The sequence below is a fragment of the Diabrotica virgifera genome, chromosome 1 (genome assembly GCF_917563875.1).
Source record: "Diabrotica virgifera virgifera chromosome 1, PGI_DIABVI_V3a".
Taxonomy (NCBI): Eukaryota; Metazoa; Arthropoda; class Insecta; order Coleoptera; family Chrysomelidae; genus Diabrotica; species Diabrotica virgifera.
In genome coordinates this window covers 85,754,949-85,774,213 of record NC_065443.1, presented here as the reverse complement: position 1 = coordinate 85,774,213, position 19,265 = coordinate 85,754,949, and the positions used below count along the sequence as shown (strand labels likewise).

At 32.9% G+C, this 19,265-nt stretch overlaps 1 protein-coding gene across 1 annotated transcript in view; it reads left to right on the top strand.

The window, feature by feature from the left end:
- LOC114331529 (putative glucosylceramidase 3) overlaps window positions 1-19,265 on the top strand; it is a 164,308-nt gene that overhangs the window by 94,504 nt on the left and 50,539 nt on the right. Inside the window, exons 6-8 of the mRNA XM_028281122.2 lie at window positions 7,412-7,525; window positions 8,565-8,709; window positions 18,425-18,498. Of these exons, the coding sequence (XP_028136923.1) occupies window positions 7,412-7,525; window positions 8,565-8,709; window positions 18,425-18,498 (333 nt within the window). The remainder of the gene's footprint in view (window positions 1-7,411; window positions 7,526-8,564; window positions 8,710-18,424; window positions 18,499-19,265) is intronic.

The window sequence follows — 19,265 nt, the reverse complement described above, 5'->3', positions numbered from 1 at the left end:
AAAATGGATTAAACTTAAGAATATTATGCTTAATAAACACAATATCTTCTAAAATATTAATATAAACAATTTACAAACCTTACAACAAAATTGCAATGTACATCAAAATCAACATACCAGTAAAAGCCAGTAATTCAGATTTGTCGATTTTCTCCATATTCTTTCTTTCAGCCTCCTCATTGGCGAATAATTATGTAGATTATGTAATTATACATCGATAATTATATGGATTATCCTCCTACTAACGAGAAATTATATAGAAACCTTTAGTAACAAGTTTTGCCAAGGGTGTACTTTTTATGCTCATCCATATTTAACTCAAGATGCTGCTTTTATTTTCAAAAATGTTGGTAGAGCCAAATTAACATTGGATAATGGGCTGTCTTTTTAACAATAAATAATTTTTAAAAAAAATTTTTACACGTAATAAATATGTTACAAGGGAATACGCATTAGGTGGACATTTTTTACCCACCCTTGGGCGTTTAAGGGTTAATGCATGTTCTGGAATCAAAGAAAATGAACTACAGTAACCTCAGGATTATATCGAATTTATACTATAAGCAACGAGCAAAAGTACGTGTTTACGATCAGCTGTCAGAGGAAATTGAAATCAGACGTGGAGTGTGACAGGGATGCGTGTTGTCGCCAATTCTTTTTAATGCCTACTCGGAAAATATCTTGAAAAAAGCTCTTGAGGACGAAACAGCTGGAATATAGGTAAATGGAGTTCCGATTAACAACATTAGATATCCGTATGACACTGTCATCTTAGCTGAAAATATTGGGGATCTTCAGAGACTAGTAACCAGAATAGCGGAGTTTTGACAAGAATACGGTATAAAGATGAGCGTCAAAAAGATAAAGCTTATCAGAAAATCGAAAACTCAAAGAAATAACGAGAATCTCTTCATAAATGGATCCAATATCGAACGAGTCGAATAATATGCATACCTTGAAACAATTATCATCAACTCCACAGGAGATTACTTACAGGAAATCAAAATCAGAATAGAAAAGGCTAGAGAAAATTTTAACAAAATGAGAAAAGTGATCTGCACAAGAGATTTGAAGTTAAAGCTAAGAGTTAGGTTGGCTAGGTGCTACGTTTTCTCGACTTTTTTAATGGAATGGAAGCTTGGACCTTGAAGGCTGCATCAATGGAAAAACCAGAATCATTCAAGCTGTGTGTGTACAGAAGAATTCTGAAAATATCGTGGACAGAACATGTCACAAACACAGGTTCTGAGAAAGATGAATAAAGAAACGGAAATCTTAAATACCATCAAAACAAGAAAATTGGATTATCTCAAACATATTACACGCGAAGATAGATATAGCTTGCTCCAATTGATTATACAGGGCAATATTCAAGGAAAAAGAAGCATAGGAAGACGCAGAATATCGTGGCTGAGCAACCCGAGAGAATGGTACGGATGTACATCAAATGAACTTTTCAGAGCAGCCGTATCTAAAATCCGAATAGCTATGATGATTGCCGACCTCCGTCGCGGAGATGGCGCTTAAAGAAGATAATCCGATGTCTAAATGATTCAGTTGAATCATAGCCGATTCCACATAATATTATTTCTTCAGAAACTTCTAAACGCTAGGGAGGAAAGAGTAGTACCTTATTTATATAATTTGAAAAAATTCTTCAATACAAGTAGCGCTACGACTCACCCTACAAAAAAAAATTGTACACCACTGGAAGACCTAGAATAACCCAGAATGGTCATCACCATTTGCTAGAATTTAGTGTCTCCAATTTTGATACTCACGTATAGTACATTCGACGCTATTATTCGATTGCTATTTTATTGCGGGGACAGATGGTTATGGCGTGGGAAATTTTTACAACGTTTATCAGTTAAAAGAGAAAATTGCTACTTTTCTACAAAAAGAAAAGCGTCTTTTATTTCCAATAAAATTAAGTTACGTGGTTGACATATTAGAGAAATTAAATAGTGTGAATTTAGAACTCCAAGGACCAAACTCACATAATATGTTGGATGTTGCATAGAAGTGATAAAGTTAGTGCGTTTTATTGAAAGTTGTAGTCCAGAGTAATAAGGTTTTTTCCATGACACTTGAACAGCCAGAACACTGATGCGTTTTTTCGGCTGGTAATATACCTATAAGAGCAGATTGTAACTATTTCCTGCGTAGGATCTGGCGGCCATTTTTATTTACAAACAATTAAGTGTCAAAAAATGGCATTTTTCACTTTTTTTTTCAAATCAATGGAAAACAGGAAAACTTATGGTTTCTTTAGTACAAATATCTTCGAGATTATGGAAAAAGCTTTTAAATGACGTATTACAAAGTTTGATATACTCATTTATTGTTAATATAATTGCAAAAAAAGGTCGGAATTGCAAAAAAAAATTATTTTCGCAATAACTGTTGTAAAAATTAGTGTACAGCTTTGAAATTTTTGTCAAATAAGGGTTCTTTGGTGCTTAATATGTGATAAAAATTTCAATTTTTATTCATATTAAGATTTTAATCATTGAAGAATTTGATTTTATTCAAATTGTTTATCCCAGAGAGCATTTTAATAACAAAGTCAGAAGAAAATGACGTTAGAACCATTCCACAGGTGTTAAATGAAAGGGTATGAGCTATGTTTTCAACCTGGTTTAAAAAAGTGAATAAAAATGCATTTATTAGTACTAAATAATTATGCAAAAGTATCGTAAATCTTTCCTTATAAACTTTTTTTTGTTATATAAGAAATTATACCCATTTATTACAATTGTTTATCAATTATGATATAGATAACATTACTTGGTAGTTGTGCACTTAAAACAGGGTAAAAAAGTTAATTTTTTTGGAAAAAGTTATTCAAAAAGTTTATAAAAAAATTGATACCTTTGCATAATTATTTATTACTAATAAATACATTTTTTATTCACTTTTTTAAACCATGTTAAAACTGTAGCTCATGCTCTTTCATTTGAAACCTGTGGAATGGTTCTAAGGTCATTTTTTTCTGACTCATGTTATTGCAAAAAAATGCTCTCTGTGATAAACAATTTGAATAAAATTTAAACAATTGAATGAATCGCTTTGAAATTTTTGTCACATATTAAGCACCAAAGAACCCTCATTTGACAAAAATCCAAAGCTGTACACTATTTTTTGCAAGAGTTATTGAGAAAATATATTATTTTGCAATTCCGACTTTTTTCGCAATTATATTAACAATAAATGAGTATATCAAACTTTGCAATACCTCATTTTAGAGCTTTTTCCATAATCTCGAAGATATTTTTACTAATCAATGTTTCACTGTTTTCCGTTGATTTGAAAAAAAAAAGGGGAAAATGCCATTTTTTGACAGTTAATTGTTTATAAATAAAAATGGCCGCCAGGCTACGCAGGAAATAGTTATAATTTGTTCCTATAGGTATTACCTTTTGAAAAAACGATTCAGTACCCTGGCTGCTGAAGTGTCACGAACAGGTTATATTTTTGTCTTATTACCCTGGCCTATTGGAGTTATGGAAGAATGGAGTTATGGAGAAAACTGAAACAAAAAAACTAGAAACGATTTCAAATACGAGTGAGTGTGTCTAAACATACAATGGAAGAAGGAAATTATACGAAATTTGTTTGTGTGATAATAGAAAGTGATTTATTCATTTTAATGTTGGCACATAATTTTAAAATTGCTTTTCTTGCTGACGACAAATTGGGAGCAAGTTTCGAGTAGATTAGGGATCAATTTCGAACTACTAGTGAAGTTCTCTTAAATCCAAAAGAAGAAATATTCATAGATTCTATTTCAAAATCAAGAGAAAATTTACCAAGAAATCTCTGTTTGACTTTTTAGAGGGAGTGAATCACGCCTTTTGTCTCCTAAAAACAAAGAGTATTTCGTATAATATTGCCATTTCAACTCCAGTGTTGAGCTTCCCCTCCCCCCACTTGCACAAATTAAAAAACAAATAGCGTGATTTATGAGCTATTTATGAGCTCTCATATTCCGTAAATTAAAAATTTTGAGCTCGTTACCCTGAACAGGAATTTAATATTTTAGTGGGATACACTACTTACAAATAGGGATATTAAATCGATCTTTGCCACAGAATTACGAGCTATTTATAAGCTCTCAAAGTGACATAGTTTCAATTTTTGAGCTCATCCCCTTCACCCCCAAACAACCCTTTAATTGATTTAACTTAAGAGAAAAATGCTGAGAAAAATTAAAATACGTCGTATCGCGGATATAATTGGTATAACTTATATATTCTAAGAATAAACTTTTAAATTACGCGCATTTCGACTATTGAGCTACAACCCCTTCGCAAGAAAACCACCCCATCTTCCCGGCTTAAGAGAGAGTTGTACTTAAAATTATTTAAATTCCTTATTTGGCAACTACAAATCGTTTAATAATTTATGAGCCCCCAAAATACGAGCATTTAGATCATTAAATTGCAACTTCATTTGTATAGTGCAGTCACTGAAGATAAAAATCAATTATTACCTTTAATTTCGGTGAACCTTCATCAATTTTCACGAAAATTTGTGAGTGGGTAGAGGATACCTCAAGAAATAAAGGTGACTTGGTGTCACCTTGCGCTTTTACCCTGAGGGTGAATACCACCCCTTCTCGGAGGTGAAAATTATTTTAATAAAATAACTTCAAAAATCGATCGAAGGACAAATTATAAGCAAAATTTGTTATATAAAGTTATTAAAATAAATCAAAACTTTGAGTTATTAAAGATCAAATATTTTAATTTTCATAAAAAAATGCATGCTTTTAAGCGATTTTTCCCAAAAAATTTTCCCAAAAAAGTTTTCATTACCAAAATTGAAGCCAATAAAAATATAATAAATTTCTTACTTGTAAAACCTTTTAATATTAATTTAACGTAAGTTATAGGTAACTGAATGTTTTTTTTTTCTGCGAGTACTCAAATCTAAGAATCCAAACTTAAATAATGGGAAAATTATGCATTTTAACATTTTAACGTTTAAACACATACTTACTAAATACTTGTCAAAGTACTTAGAAATACCTATGAAATGAGCTCCAGAAGAAGTTGATAGCATCAAAACCTATACTTCAAAAATTTGTCCAAAAAATATTGTATTTTTTTAAAATTAATTTTTGTGATATCAGGTACATCCAACTATTTGAAAAGTAGTTTAAAGAGATATAAAACTGTATTACATCTAGTCTTTCAAATATGTACTTTATTTTTTTTAGGATACTATGTTAAAGGGCTCCAGTTACATTGTTTTCGCACTAAAATTTAGTCTTAAATATTTCTATATTGGTTATTTTGATTCATACAGAAATAAAAAGACAAGACAATAAAAAACTCAAATTTCGTTCTCTATCATTTTTACGTGTATCGAGTATTGTTGGAGTTATTATCAAAAGAAAATAATTTAAGAAAATTTAAAAAATTTTGATTTTTTTTTAAATCATATATACATCTTTTAAAAATATGCATTCTTAATCGGTCAAAATGTTTCTAAAGTAAATAAAGTCTTATAGGGATTACCAAAGATTTTATTTTTTGTGGAAATGGCGAACGTCTTATTTTTCACTTTTTCCTAAAAAATTCGAATATCAGTGATTGCACTATACAAAAGAAATTACAATTTAATGATCTAAATGAGCGTATTTTGGGTGCTCATAAATTATTAAACGATATGTAGTCGCCAAATAATGAATTTAAATCATTTTAAGTACAACTCTCTCTTAAACCGGGAAGATGGGGTGGTTTTCTTGCGAAGGGGTCCCCCCCTAAAATATTAAATTCCTGCCCAGGGTAACGAGCTCAAAATTTTTAATTTGCGGAATATGAGAGCTCATAAATCAGCGCTATTTGTTTTTTAATTTTTGCAAGTGGGGGGCAGCTCAACACGGGTATTTTTGACAGCCTACCTTTGCGAAACTGGATTTTCTACGGTGGCTGATTTAATTACAAAATGTAGGTATCGGCTGAATGTGAACATAGACAAAGAACTGAGAGAGGCTATTTGTCGTATAAAACGTTCTTTTGGACAAATTTTAATTTAGAACTGATGAGTTTAGGATTAGTTTCATTTGGCAATCTGACAGTACCTACGTCACCTACGCTATCTACGTTTAACACGTAGATTTATTACTCCACCTAAGAGAGGCACGCCCTACAGGTTGAGAAACGCTGCATGATATTCTTAAAATGCTTGCAAGAAAATAATTTTCTGATCTTCAGAAACAAAAATAGATCATAAGGTTCCAGCTATAGTCATTGAAAGAAATCCATCCATAGTTGTAGTGTCAATATAAGCTTTTGCAAGAATATATTGTTTTTCTGAATTTTTGAAAAATTTGGGCAAAGGAAACTTTGGAACTTCAATGGTATTTTATTATTCTTTATTATAAATTACTTTTAGTATAACTTTCTAGAGAGATTCGATCAAATCTTTTTTAAATTGAAGAGATAAAATGTAAATATAAAAATATTCAACTTAAAAAAAACATGATATCCTAAATCACTTAATTCCAAACACGTGTTAAGGAATTATTAGTTTTATAACTAATTCGATTGGATTTATAACGATTCCAACTGAATACACATTTTTTGTATAATAATATGTCGCACCTCGACATCATTAGTGCCATAACCCTGAAATCACAAACTGTTCAGGAGAGCTAAATGTTTTTTTCTGCAACTTATTTTTCTTTTAACCAAATTTTCTTTTATTTAACCAAATTCTGCACATGTGTTGGTTATGTGTGTAGCTATCTAATGCTAGTATGTATTTTTATTTGACATTACTTTACCCTGAAATTCACCCTTAAATTATGATGAGGAGTTATGGCTAAGGCAACTACATTCAAAATTTAAGAATTAGAGCGTATCGACCTGCCATATTACAGGTTATGGCACTTGAGTAATTGTTCTTGGCTAACAAATGCATTATCACAAATAATGTTGCGCTGTTTCTAATGCTGACAGAGCCAATACCGGAAATTATAATAACGACACAGGGCCTCGATTCTTGACCCTTCGCTTCGTTGTCGAACGTATTCGCTTCGTATCTGTTTAGTATACGTAGCGAATACGTTCAATAACGAAGGAAAGGATAAAAAATCGAGGCCCTGGCGCACTATTTAGATTCTAAGATAACTAAATTATATGACATTATTAGGCCAAAAAAAGATTTTTATTTTTTATGGTTATTGCAGTATTAAAGTCGAATTTAGTGTGCGATATAATTAAAATTGGATCAACTCACTGGCTTTTCGGATTTTTTTTAAGTCATTACATAATAGTAACCAACTTTCGAAGTAAATTAATGTATAATTCAATTATATTTTATATGTTTATTGACGAACTTAAAGAGTTTTTTGTTTTTGATCATTTTTGGCTCTAAATACACAACAATTATTTTTCAGTCAACATGGATTAAAGATTTCCTGGGGCCCACACTAAGAGATTCACAGTATAACGATATAAACATTCTAGCTATTGATGACAACAGGCCGTTTTTGACGCATGCCATTCATGAGGTAAGAAAAATCGTTTTAATATATTAATATGGAAAAACTGCCTTTCATACTAAAATCACAATAAACATGTACTAGTGGAAATAATAAACAAGCCAAGACACGTTGAATGTGACGAGGAGCACTCCCGAATCATGATTTACAATGTATAAACTTTTTAAATCATGATTTGGGATTTACAATATACAGTGGAACCCCGATAAGTCGGCCCCGATAACCCGGAAGTCCGGCTAACCCGGACCAATTTTCATCAGACAAAACAAACATTTTGTCACTTTGACTGAGTTTTTTACCAAGAAATAAACAATACTATAACAACTGTACATAATTTAGATGTACTGTGCATATGTATTTCATGTTTATGCAATTATAATGTGTATTTGTTTATTATTTATATGTATTTTACTAATTTGTAACGTGTTCTCCGGCTAACCCGGATTTTAGATAACCCGGATCGGCTGCGGTCCCGATTAATCCGACTTATCGAGGTTCCACTGTATAGGTATAGACTGTAAATCATGATTTGGGAGTGCTCTTCCTAACATTCAAGTGTCTTGGTTTGTTTATTTCTAATAGGACATTTTTATTGTAATTTCAATACGGTATACATTATATTCGATTGATAAAGTTTAGAACATTAACAACCTGCTTTTATATTTTGAACTTCTAAATTATGTTTATACATATACATTTTCCTCGGATGTTGTATTTTGCAGTATTTTTTATTTGGTATTTATGACGTACATGATTAATAAATGAAGGCTCATAAAGACTCATAAATGTAAGCCAACCATAATATCTAAATGTTTTAGTTAATAGTGTTCGTATATAAAAATAAACAGGAGTACATCTCTTAAGCCGTGAGCAGAAGGTAACGACGAACCGCTCCATTAAAAGCTCGTAGAGTAGCCCCAGAAAAATCACCTTGCATTAAAACCTTATAGAGTACCCCCAGTGAATTATACAATTGTCCAAATTTAACCAAAAACATTTGATTTCGTGGTATTTTGGCAATCAATGATTAATTATAATACATTTATAGATTTTGTCAGAACCAGCAAACAAGGAATTTATTGATGGTATTGCAATACACTGGTATTTTGACAACGAGACAAATGCCTATATGTTAAATGAAGTAAATGAGGCTTATCCAGAGAAGTATATGCTTTATACTGAAGCTTGCCTTGGTATGTATAGTTTATTTTAATATCTTTTATATTATTGTTCTTCACTGATTATGTATTTTTCATTTTTTATTGGCATATATCCTTGTTATCATTTTAAGAGTTGTGTTGTTCCGGGTGTCCCAATAAGAATGGCTCTCGGCCATATCTCGGGAACCGTTTATAGTAGAGCTTTGAAATAAAAAATTTTATAACAAAAGTTGCCTCAGGAAAAGCCTGGAAATTATTTTCATAATTGTGGGTCCACCGCTAGAGGGCGTAATTGAATATCAAAAATAAAAAAATCAAAATGTTACAAAATTTTCCTAATGAAGGGGCACTGGAAATCCAATGATTGTATTCTTCATCAAATTCTGCGCATATTTAATTTAACAAGTTTAACTCTACCTTTGCAAATAAGAGGTGGGAGTGAGTGGGAACCTTGTTATGAAAAAATGGCTGTAAGTCCGGTTCTGCTAAATCAAATTTTGAAAACTGGGTCTTGTTGAAGACAGATCTTTTTTTTCAATGTAAGCGTGATAACTTTGAACCATCCTAATAAGTAATAAGCCAGCTGGGAGGCGTTATTTAATTTTTTTCAGAAATCTAGTTTTCTTTGGAAAATATTAAATACAAGTATGTATTTTTAATCATACTTTATAAAATTAAATTAAATTAGCAATAGAATAGCGAAAACCGTATGTCGATACCTTTTTTCTATCTCAAGATATCTCGAGAAACGTGTAAATTTTATACATAACTGTTACTATCACCGGTAACCTAAGTTATTGAAAAGTAGTGTGCTGTGGGAAAAAACAAAATAACATTTTCCAGATGTCAACGTATAAAAATATAATTAATTAAAACAACAATATAAAGAGAGACAATACTATTAAAATTAAATATAACACAGAACAAAAAGAACTACTTAGTGACGACCTAAATATTCAAATTGTTGCCCATCATACACTACTCTAGGATACATTATCCAGAGAATACTAAATGCCATTCAAAGCATATCGAAAGCAGAAATTGAGACTGCTGTTCAATCTACTCTTGAAAGAGTAAATGTTTGCAACGAAAATGATGGGCAAAAATTTGAACGTTTATGTCATCACTAAATAGTTATTTTTATTTCTTTGTAATAGGGCTTTTCAACGCTTCTCATTTGTTTCGAACCTCTGTCATATGCCGTATAATCCGTGTATAATATTAATATACGAGATATGAACGAGGCTCGAAACAAATGAGAAGCGTTGAAAAGACCTAATATACGTTGACAGCTGGAAAATGTTTCTTTGTTGTTTCCATAGCACACTACTTTTAATTAATTTCGTTTACCGGTGACAGTAACAGTTATGTTTTTAAATTTACACGTTTTGTAAGATATCTCGAGATAGAAAAAAGGTATTAACATGCGGTTTTCGCTATTCTGTTGCTAATTTTGTCTAATTTTGTAATATGGTATTAAAAATGCATGTTTGTATTTAATATTTTCCAAGGAACACTAGATTTCTGAAAAAAATAAAATAACGCCTTCTAGATGGCATATTACTCAGTAAGTTGGTTGGAAATCATAACTTTTACATTGACGAAAAAGATCTGTCTTCAACAAGACCAAGTTTGCAAAATTTGATTAAGCAGAACCGGACTCACAGCCCGTTTTTCATAACAAGGTTCCCACTCACCCCCACCTCTTATTTCCAAAGGTAGACCTAAACTTGTCAAGTCAAATATGCGTAGAATTTTATGAAGAATACGACGATTAGATTTCCAGTGCCCCTTCATTAGGGAAATTTTGTAAAATTTAGATTTTTTAATTTTTGATATTCAATTACGCCCTCGGTGGTCCCACAATTATGAAAATAATTTCCAGGCTTTTCCTGAGGCAACTTTTGTTATACAATTTTTTATTTCAAAGCTCTACTATAAACGGTTCCTGAGATATGGCCGAGAGCCATTCTTATTGGGACACCCGGTACAAGATGGTTGTAAGATAATTGGTAGGTTTCTTACTATTTCCTTTCTTGTGTATTGTTATGCTAATACTAGTCATCTACTAGTGTACAGTATGCTTGAGCTTTTAAGAGTTCCTAAAAAAGTACCTGTTATGTTTTCAATTCTCGTTTTTTACCATATTTTAGGGAATTAATTTTGTATGTTCTCTGGCCCTAAAACTTTTCTGCTCTTTGATTTACATAATCTACCACTGATTTCTCTTTTTGTGATTTATATATTATCGCAATCATGAATTTTTTCTTTTTCTGTTTTTGTAGGTCTAATAGTGTCTAAGATATCTAATTTTCGATTTCTATTCTACACAGCGCGTCAGATAAAACGGGCAACCCATAAAATTTAAGAAATTCTTGATCTTTTTCAATTGTTTCTTATTTATATCAAATTAAACCTATTGTGCATTGATTCATTTACTCTTGTAGCACGTAACTCGATATTATCATTAGTAATAAATGGAAAAGAACGCAATATTTGAGAAAATAATAAATGTATTGAAAATTTAGATGTAGGTACAATTCCAGTTACAGTTATAACAATAATTGAATTATATAGTCAAGAAACGGCAAGTATCACTCGTTTCAATATTGTGTTCAGAATCGCGAATCTTAATGACGTTTATCTTTCGATTTAGCATAGAACTGCTGAACTTACCGGAACCGGAAGTATTGGGACCGTGCAAGTTCGGCAAAGCGACCTCTATTTCTACGCTCTGTACTTTTATTCGCCTTTTAATTATATTGGCCAATTATGTTAGTCCTGGTTGCTGAATAATGATCAAGGCCATAGTCCAAAAAAATAATAAGAAGAAAAAATAAGATGCAGGTTATGTTATGCAAACGTAAACAATTGTATGTAGTAAATAAAATTAGTTATTAAAATGCAGTACTGAAAGCAAAATACAATTAATTAAATTTACCTTTATATAATAATTGCATATCATATCAATATTGTGGAGCAATATATAATTTTTCTGCTTCAATGACAGAAGGTATGAAATATACGTCAATTTGACAATTTGAATTGACAATATGAATTATTTAAGATAGTTGCAATATTTGTCCGCGACTCGCGCACGGTCGTTTCTCGTTTCCCTTCCAAGTACTTGCACACCGCGAATAAATTTTCTCTCGTATTACTAATGCGCGTCGAATAATATATCACTTGTACTATTCCAGCGACTTTAAATCAGTACTTCTGGTTACTTCTGGAAGTGCTAGGTCAAATTTCTCACCTTTAATACCATCGTAAGTATTCATTCAGATCATAAGTCTTCAGTCGACACCTCATTTGTCATTCTACCTGGTATAATGAGGGAGGAGTTGTGTTTGCGGACGGACGGACAGACGGACAATATTAATATTTTTATTAAAAGAAAAAAATTATTTTTTAAATACCTGCTAGCAGACTAAATAGCGGACGAAGAAATGTTAGAAATGTCAAGTGCTCCAAGATTAGAAAAACATGCAATATAAAGAAGACAAGAAGAAAGATACTTTAAAATTGTGATAAACAATCATTTATTAAGAAATGATCAAATAAGACATACTTCAAACTACTAAAAATCTCTCAAATAAAAAACTCCGAAACATTTCACAAACTGCTAAAAGTCTCTCAAATAAAAAAATTGAACGAGAAATACGAAACGAGAAAATAAAAGAACCGACGAAACACGCCACTATAACCGCCCAGTGTCTACGACTGTGTCTGCTCTCAGACCAGTCGCCAAAAATCGAGGTTGGTTACTCCTAAAGATCTTATACACATAGATTTGGCCAACTCCGAAAAATAGCGTCGAACGCGGAGCAGTTCGAGTCGGTGGTCTATCTATCTCTCTCTCTACTGGCGTTTAGCTTTCTCTCGCTAGCATATGATGGCTGCCGTCTCTGTGTAACTGTCGTTCCATTACTGCCACCTCTTGGTAGATACGCTCACACTCGCACGACAGACAAAGATAGCTAGACCACCGTACCACAGTATAAAGAGGGACAGTAGAACCACTCCCCGAAAAATTGGAAGTAAAATCTGTAGTCGCGCATGGCAACCGCGCAATGTTCTTAGTCGCTTTTGCCCCACTCTCGCATTGCTAGTCGCATAGAAACGTACGGATTTTAACAGGGAAAACCCGCATCCACCACTGGTGAATTACCAATTGCGTACTGCCGGTATTACTTCTTGAGATCAAAGCGCCGACAGAGGAGTGGTTTTACTGTGGAACCTCTATATACTGTGACCGTACTTGATATCGACGTTACACCCCGATGCATTGTTTAGCATATCCCTAGCCAGATCTATTCTTGACATATCTCTGGTTACTCCACGGTACAACGGCCATAGACGCTTCATTCAAAACAGCTCCTTAAAGCCGGCACCCACTTATATGGAACAACCCGCTACGGAACGGACCACGACCATCGGCATTTTAATATTTGCGTGTATTCGAATGGCTCAGCGCGATATGCTACGATTCCGTAAAGTAGGCGCTGAGCCATTTGAATACATGAAAATATTAAAATGCCGATCGTCGCGGTCCGTTCCGTAGCGGGCTGTATAAGTGGGCGCCGTCCTTTAGAAACCACACAAGCAGTACACCGCAATCACCGCTCAGTCACGGACGATCTTTCAGCGATGAATGAGCCAGCTGCTTAATTAAAAACGTACCCTTAGTCTACGGTTCCACGGGCGAGAAATTGACGCTAGCAGTAGCCGTAAAACTAACTTAAGGTTCCGCGGAACGGAATAGGAGTAGCCAAACTGTACCGACTACAGGACTTGTGCGTAGTCGGTTCAGTTCGGATATTCCTATTCCGTTCCGTGGAACCTTAAGTTAGTTTTACGGCTACTGCTAGCGTCAATTTCTCGCCCGTGGAGCCGTTCGCTTAGGTATTTAGTTCCTGGCTGTAGCGGTCCGTTCCGTTGCCGACTGATTCGATCTAATGAGCGCAGACCTTTAACCTTCGTCGAATAATAAAAATGCTGATCACTCGTCTCTGTGCTTGCTGAATATACCTTTGGAGCATTCAAGTCGTTTGCGTCCTATTCCTCAATGCAGCAAAAGTGAGAGCACGATTTTCTCTGACTGTTATCTTCATTTTGACATCCATAAATGGTCACTGGTAATGAGATCGGGTCTCAAGAAATCGTTGGTAAGCGAAAGGCCACACGGGCGATAATTTACGGCGCCGTAAGAGCAGTAAACCTGGCTAGGCATTGTACGAATCAATTGTAGATAAAATATGAGTTAGTCAACCAATGCCTCGTCAGGTTTACTGCTCTTACGGCGCCGTAAATTATCGCCCGTGTGGCCTTTCGCTAAGTTTGCTGTACAGTTGAACCACTGACATTCAATAATTGTTTTGCCATATGCATCCCTTTGGCAGGAAGTGTTATATTCGGTATGGGTACAACAAGTAACCACTATCCCTAAAAATTTTCCAAATATACAAACTCTCATCTCACATTCAAAATCATAAATTACCACATATTTAAATAAAGGCGTTCTTAATATTATGTGGTTAATATTCAACGCGTTTATACACACACACACACATTTTTAAACTTAACTACAGTTGAGTCCGCGAGTCTTTACCCCAGCGTCATCATTTAAAGCATACGAAATAAGTCGAAAATCTATTTTACGCAACAACAACTGACAGAAAGTGGCTACTGTTCCGATTAGGGGTTTTATTATAAAATTTGACGTTATCAAATATATAGAATGTCAAATGTAAGTTTTGCTTCAAAAATTTTGTGCAGAATTACAGCTACATTTGAAGTAGCTTAATAAATTCTTTTATTATTATTGATTAATAAATAAATAAACAATTTATAAAAAAGTCAATAACATATTATATTTTTGTTATTTTATTCACTTTGACGGAAATCTAAACACAATCATTTCTTTACTGTGTGAATGACGTTAGCTTTGTATCTTTTAAATATTAATTGCCAAAATATAATTATTTACCTTAAAATTTCAGAGCCCAATATAAAATTAGTTGTGAAAACAACTGTTGGTGTAATATAAAGAAACTTCAAAACGCAAAAATTCGACAAAAACCGCAAAAAATTCAACTGACTGACAGCCACAAATGTAAACAAAGCAGAAACGTCAAACAAATTGTGCTTAAAATATGAAAACATACCGAATCGTCTTTTTTTGTACCTCTCTTTTCAATGCACTTAGTCTAGATGGTTCATAAAAATAACATGTGTTTTTAATTAATAACAAACGGCAGCTGGTTTGTCATGAGTTTCATGCGTGGAAGAGAATGATGCTAGATAAAAAGTATGTGTTTTATCTCGCCAAGTATAGGGCTTTTCATTCACAGTCATTTGTTTCGAGCTTCTGTCATGTGTCACATAATATTAATATATCTACGTCATACGTTATTGATATATACCAATGGTACAAACCAAAGACGTATGGCGTAGATATATTAATATTATGTGACACATGACAGAAGCTCGAAACAAATGACAGTCGATGAAAAGCCCTATTAATGACGCACGGGTAAAGACTCGCGGACTCAACTGTAAGTAAAGTGTTCTACAGCAGCGTTTCCCAACCGGTGGGTCGCCGCGTGGCTCTTACGATAGCTGAGTAGCGTACATTATATTATCATATTGGGTGAGGGATGGGTCGCGAATATGAAAAAGCATCAGAAGGTGGGTCGCCAGACATAAAAGGTTGGGAACCACTGTTCTACAGCATAATTTTATTTTAGCTACACTGCGAGGCATAAGTTAGGGATATAAGAAATTATGTTCATTTTCATAGTTGATTTTTTCGTGAACAGATTAACGGATTCCGCTAGTTTTTTTATTCTTTTAGATTTTTCTTTAGTCTTTTCAGAAATGTGTAAAGGTTTACTCAAACTTCTATTTTGTATTTATACCGGGTGGAAGAAAAGAAATGTTTATCTTATGTTATGTTTGAGACACCCTGTAGGGAGAATGAGCTACAATTGTCAGTATACATCGAAATTGTATTGTAGTCTTATGATTTGTGAACATTTTGTTTTTTCAATGTCCCTGATATCTTTAGAAATAAAGGAAATAGCTGATTTTACTCTTTAACATGTGTTTCTATTGAAACAAAACTAAATTAACAATAAAACATAACAGTTAGCAGAACTGTAAAAACAGAAAGGAACCTAACATAAACAGTTCTTAGCGACACTCATAAGAGGTATTTGTCGACCAGGTAACTGGTATGCACAGCGTAACCTAAGAGAGACGAGATTGTTTAATGGAGACTCTGTGATGTTTTGGAGTGTAATTTCCTTGATAGTAAGTATGTATTTGGTATCTAGGTGGAGGCTCTTTAAATAGCAAGAGGTACATTACACAGATAATTTTTTTGAACACTCTGTTTTTTTCATACTAGATATAGGAAATAATTTCATCCTAGTGGTATGATTAGACAAGGCCTAATCATCGCATGTCGTCAGTTAAAACACATATTAAAGAGAAAAACCGTCTAGGATCTCTGACATTAAAGATATCAGAGACATTTAGAAAATAAAATGTTCACAAAGTATGAGACTACAACACGATATCGATGGATACCATCCTTTGTACATTTTCCTCCCTACAGGGTGTCTCAAACTTTTGTTTCCGTTAAAACACATGTTAAACTACAAAACCGTATATTGTTTTTGTTTCTAAAGACATCAAGGACATTTAAAAAAAATGTTCAAAATATAAGACTACAATATGGTTCCACTGTATACTCATATTTTGTGTACCTCGTCCTCCCTACAGGGTGTCTCAAACTTAACATAAGAAAAACATTTTTTTCTTCCACCCGGTATAAGTAAAAAAAGAAATTTAAGTAAACCTTTGCACATATCTGGAAAGACTAAAAAAATCTAAAATAATAAAAAAAAATTAGCGGAATCCGTTAATCCGTTCACGAAAAAATCAAATATGTGTGTGTGTTTTGTGTTTTATTGGCACTGGTTTTCACAACCAACTCACCAGTCAATTTCATAATAATTTTTTAGACTATAACTTATCACTAACTCAGGGGAGTAATGTGTAGTGTGTGTGTTGAGTAAGTGTCTTGTTACTTTGCAAAGTCGACGTCATTGTCTTTGCAAAGAGACGTCTGCGGTCCCTCCGGTGAGTACCGATCCCACAAGGACAGTAACTATTTTCATTTATTAAATTATAATAAACGAAAAATCTCTGACCCTGGTGAGATTCGAACTCACGACCATTCGGACCTTTCGATCCAAAGGTAGGCGCTCTTACAAATCAAATATGAAAATGAACATAGTTTTTTAAGTCCCGAGTTTATACGCAGTATACATAAATAATTCCTTGGTTTTATCAACAATTTTTCGCACCCTGTATCTGTGAAACAAGCTTTCCAAAAATTATTAAGTTCTACGGAAGAAATAGAACTAGTTCCACTAAGAAATATTTAATAAACATCCTGTACATAATAAAAAGTTAGCAGGGCGATAATAAAGAAACGAGTTTAAGGTTAAAAAAATTTAAAAAACAAATTTATGATTTTCTTCTTCGGTATATTCCTCATTAAGTTCAATAAGCTATTTCCAGGGATTCTCGAATTTAAGCATTCCATGCATAAATGCGTAGTTCTCGAGAACACCTTTGAAATACTCATCTAGAGCTGTAGTAAAACGGTTGATGAAAAACGGTTTCCACCTAGACATTTATTAAAGTTTGGAAACAGATAAAGGACTGGGATCGCAGATTTGGTAAATAGGATGGATTTTTCAAGCATTCGTTCTTTACTTTGACAAATTTATGCTTTACTACATCGCAGTGCTTTACGAGTATTACTGTGATAAACTATTTTTTCTGCGACAAACCAGGTCTTTTATTACCATATTTGTTAACCAGTGAGTTTTAAGTTACTAGAATACTCAGATGTTATTGTTTGAGTATTGTTTGTATTGTTCGAAGGTAATCGATTAACATTATCTATTTGCATTTGTTCAATTGTCTTAAAGTTAAATAGCTTGAAGCAGTCTATTCTGTAGTTTGTTGTTATGATTGATATACTTGTTGATATACTTCTCGTTTTTTCTTAAAATAAATAAGTCATCATTTTTGGAACCAAGGAACCAATATCTTTATTTTTTTATTAACTACAAAAATGTTTAATATCGTTTTTTAGTTAGATGTACAGTTTTTAAGGATTTCGCAAAAAGCCGTTAGGAATGGGGTCATGTTTCAACGAAAATGGCCCATTTTCAACCACAGATAACTCAAAAAGTATCGAGTTAAAATTCAAAAAAAAAATACAGTACAGTTTTTTCTCAGAATTAGGTTCTCTAGCCACTTCCGTGGATATTTTGACCAAAAAATTCTCCACCCTCTTGAAGGGGTGAGAACCACCCCAAGACAAAGCGCAATATTATATAGGGTAGACTTTGTTTATTGAGCTATTACCTACTTACTGTAAAAATATCAAATAAATCGATGTAGTAGGATAGAATTCGGAGCCAAATACCCTCATTGACTGCCCTATATGCCATATTTGTTATTTGTATCGTTAATTTTAAGCAAATATCTACGACATTCTGGGATATCTTCCTTTGTGACGAAATGCTCCTGATGATGCTTTGAAAGCAAGAGTGTACTTGGGCAAGATTTAAGAAATAACAGGGCTGGATATCTACTTTTTATTTCTAAATTCATATATTCGAGCAATCAACCGTATTTTATTTTAATATATAATTGATTTTAGGCGTCGAGGAGGAGTTCAATGTGTTGCTTGGTTCTTGGGAGAGGGGAGAGGCTTATGCAAATAATATAATTCAGGTTAGTAAACTCTTTTGATAAAACCACCGCATTCAAGCAAGATTTATATGTGTCCTGGTATCTTAAAAGTACCACAGAGATGGAATTTCCGAAGTAAAAATCAGTTTATTCTTGTTTTATTTAAAGTAAATGCATAATACAAGAAGATTTGATTGGATAAATACTAAATGTAGGTACTATATCGACACCCCCATCGAACAAGGTTGTAACTCATTTTTAGCGATTTTACAGGAGAGGCAAAAAACGAAAACATGAAATTTTAAAAATTTGTAGCGAAATAATTAAACCCTTTTACACTAATGTGATATGATATTTATAACATAATAAGGGATTACTGTGAGATATATGCTTTGTAATTTTATTAGCTATTGAGAATCTTGAGTTTGATTGAGATACAACCTTGAGAATAAACATTCATAAGTATTCGTAGAAAAAGGTTGTAACTCGCGTAACAACCATTTTACACTATCCGTGTTAATTATTTTTCCCATTTAGCTATTAAAAGGTTGCATGTTTTGAGTTATTTGCAAGATAGCTGGGAGAAAATTAGTTTTTATGGTATGTATATTTAAACAAAATAACAACTCACAGTTTACAAAGTTTTAATTAGAAATTCTAAATTTTACAATAACAATAATATTCTATCACTATGAAAAAATCATTATATAAAATATCTCAGATATTTCGCATTTTTATTGCGTATCTGTAAATATTTAATTTTAAACCATTTTACTTTATTACTTTACTCTTTTACTATTAATTTCTAC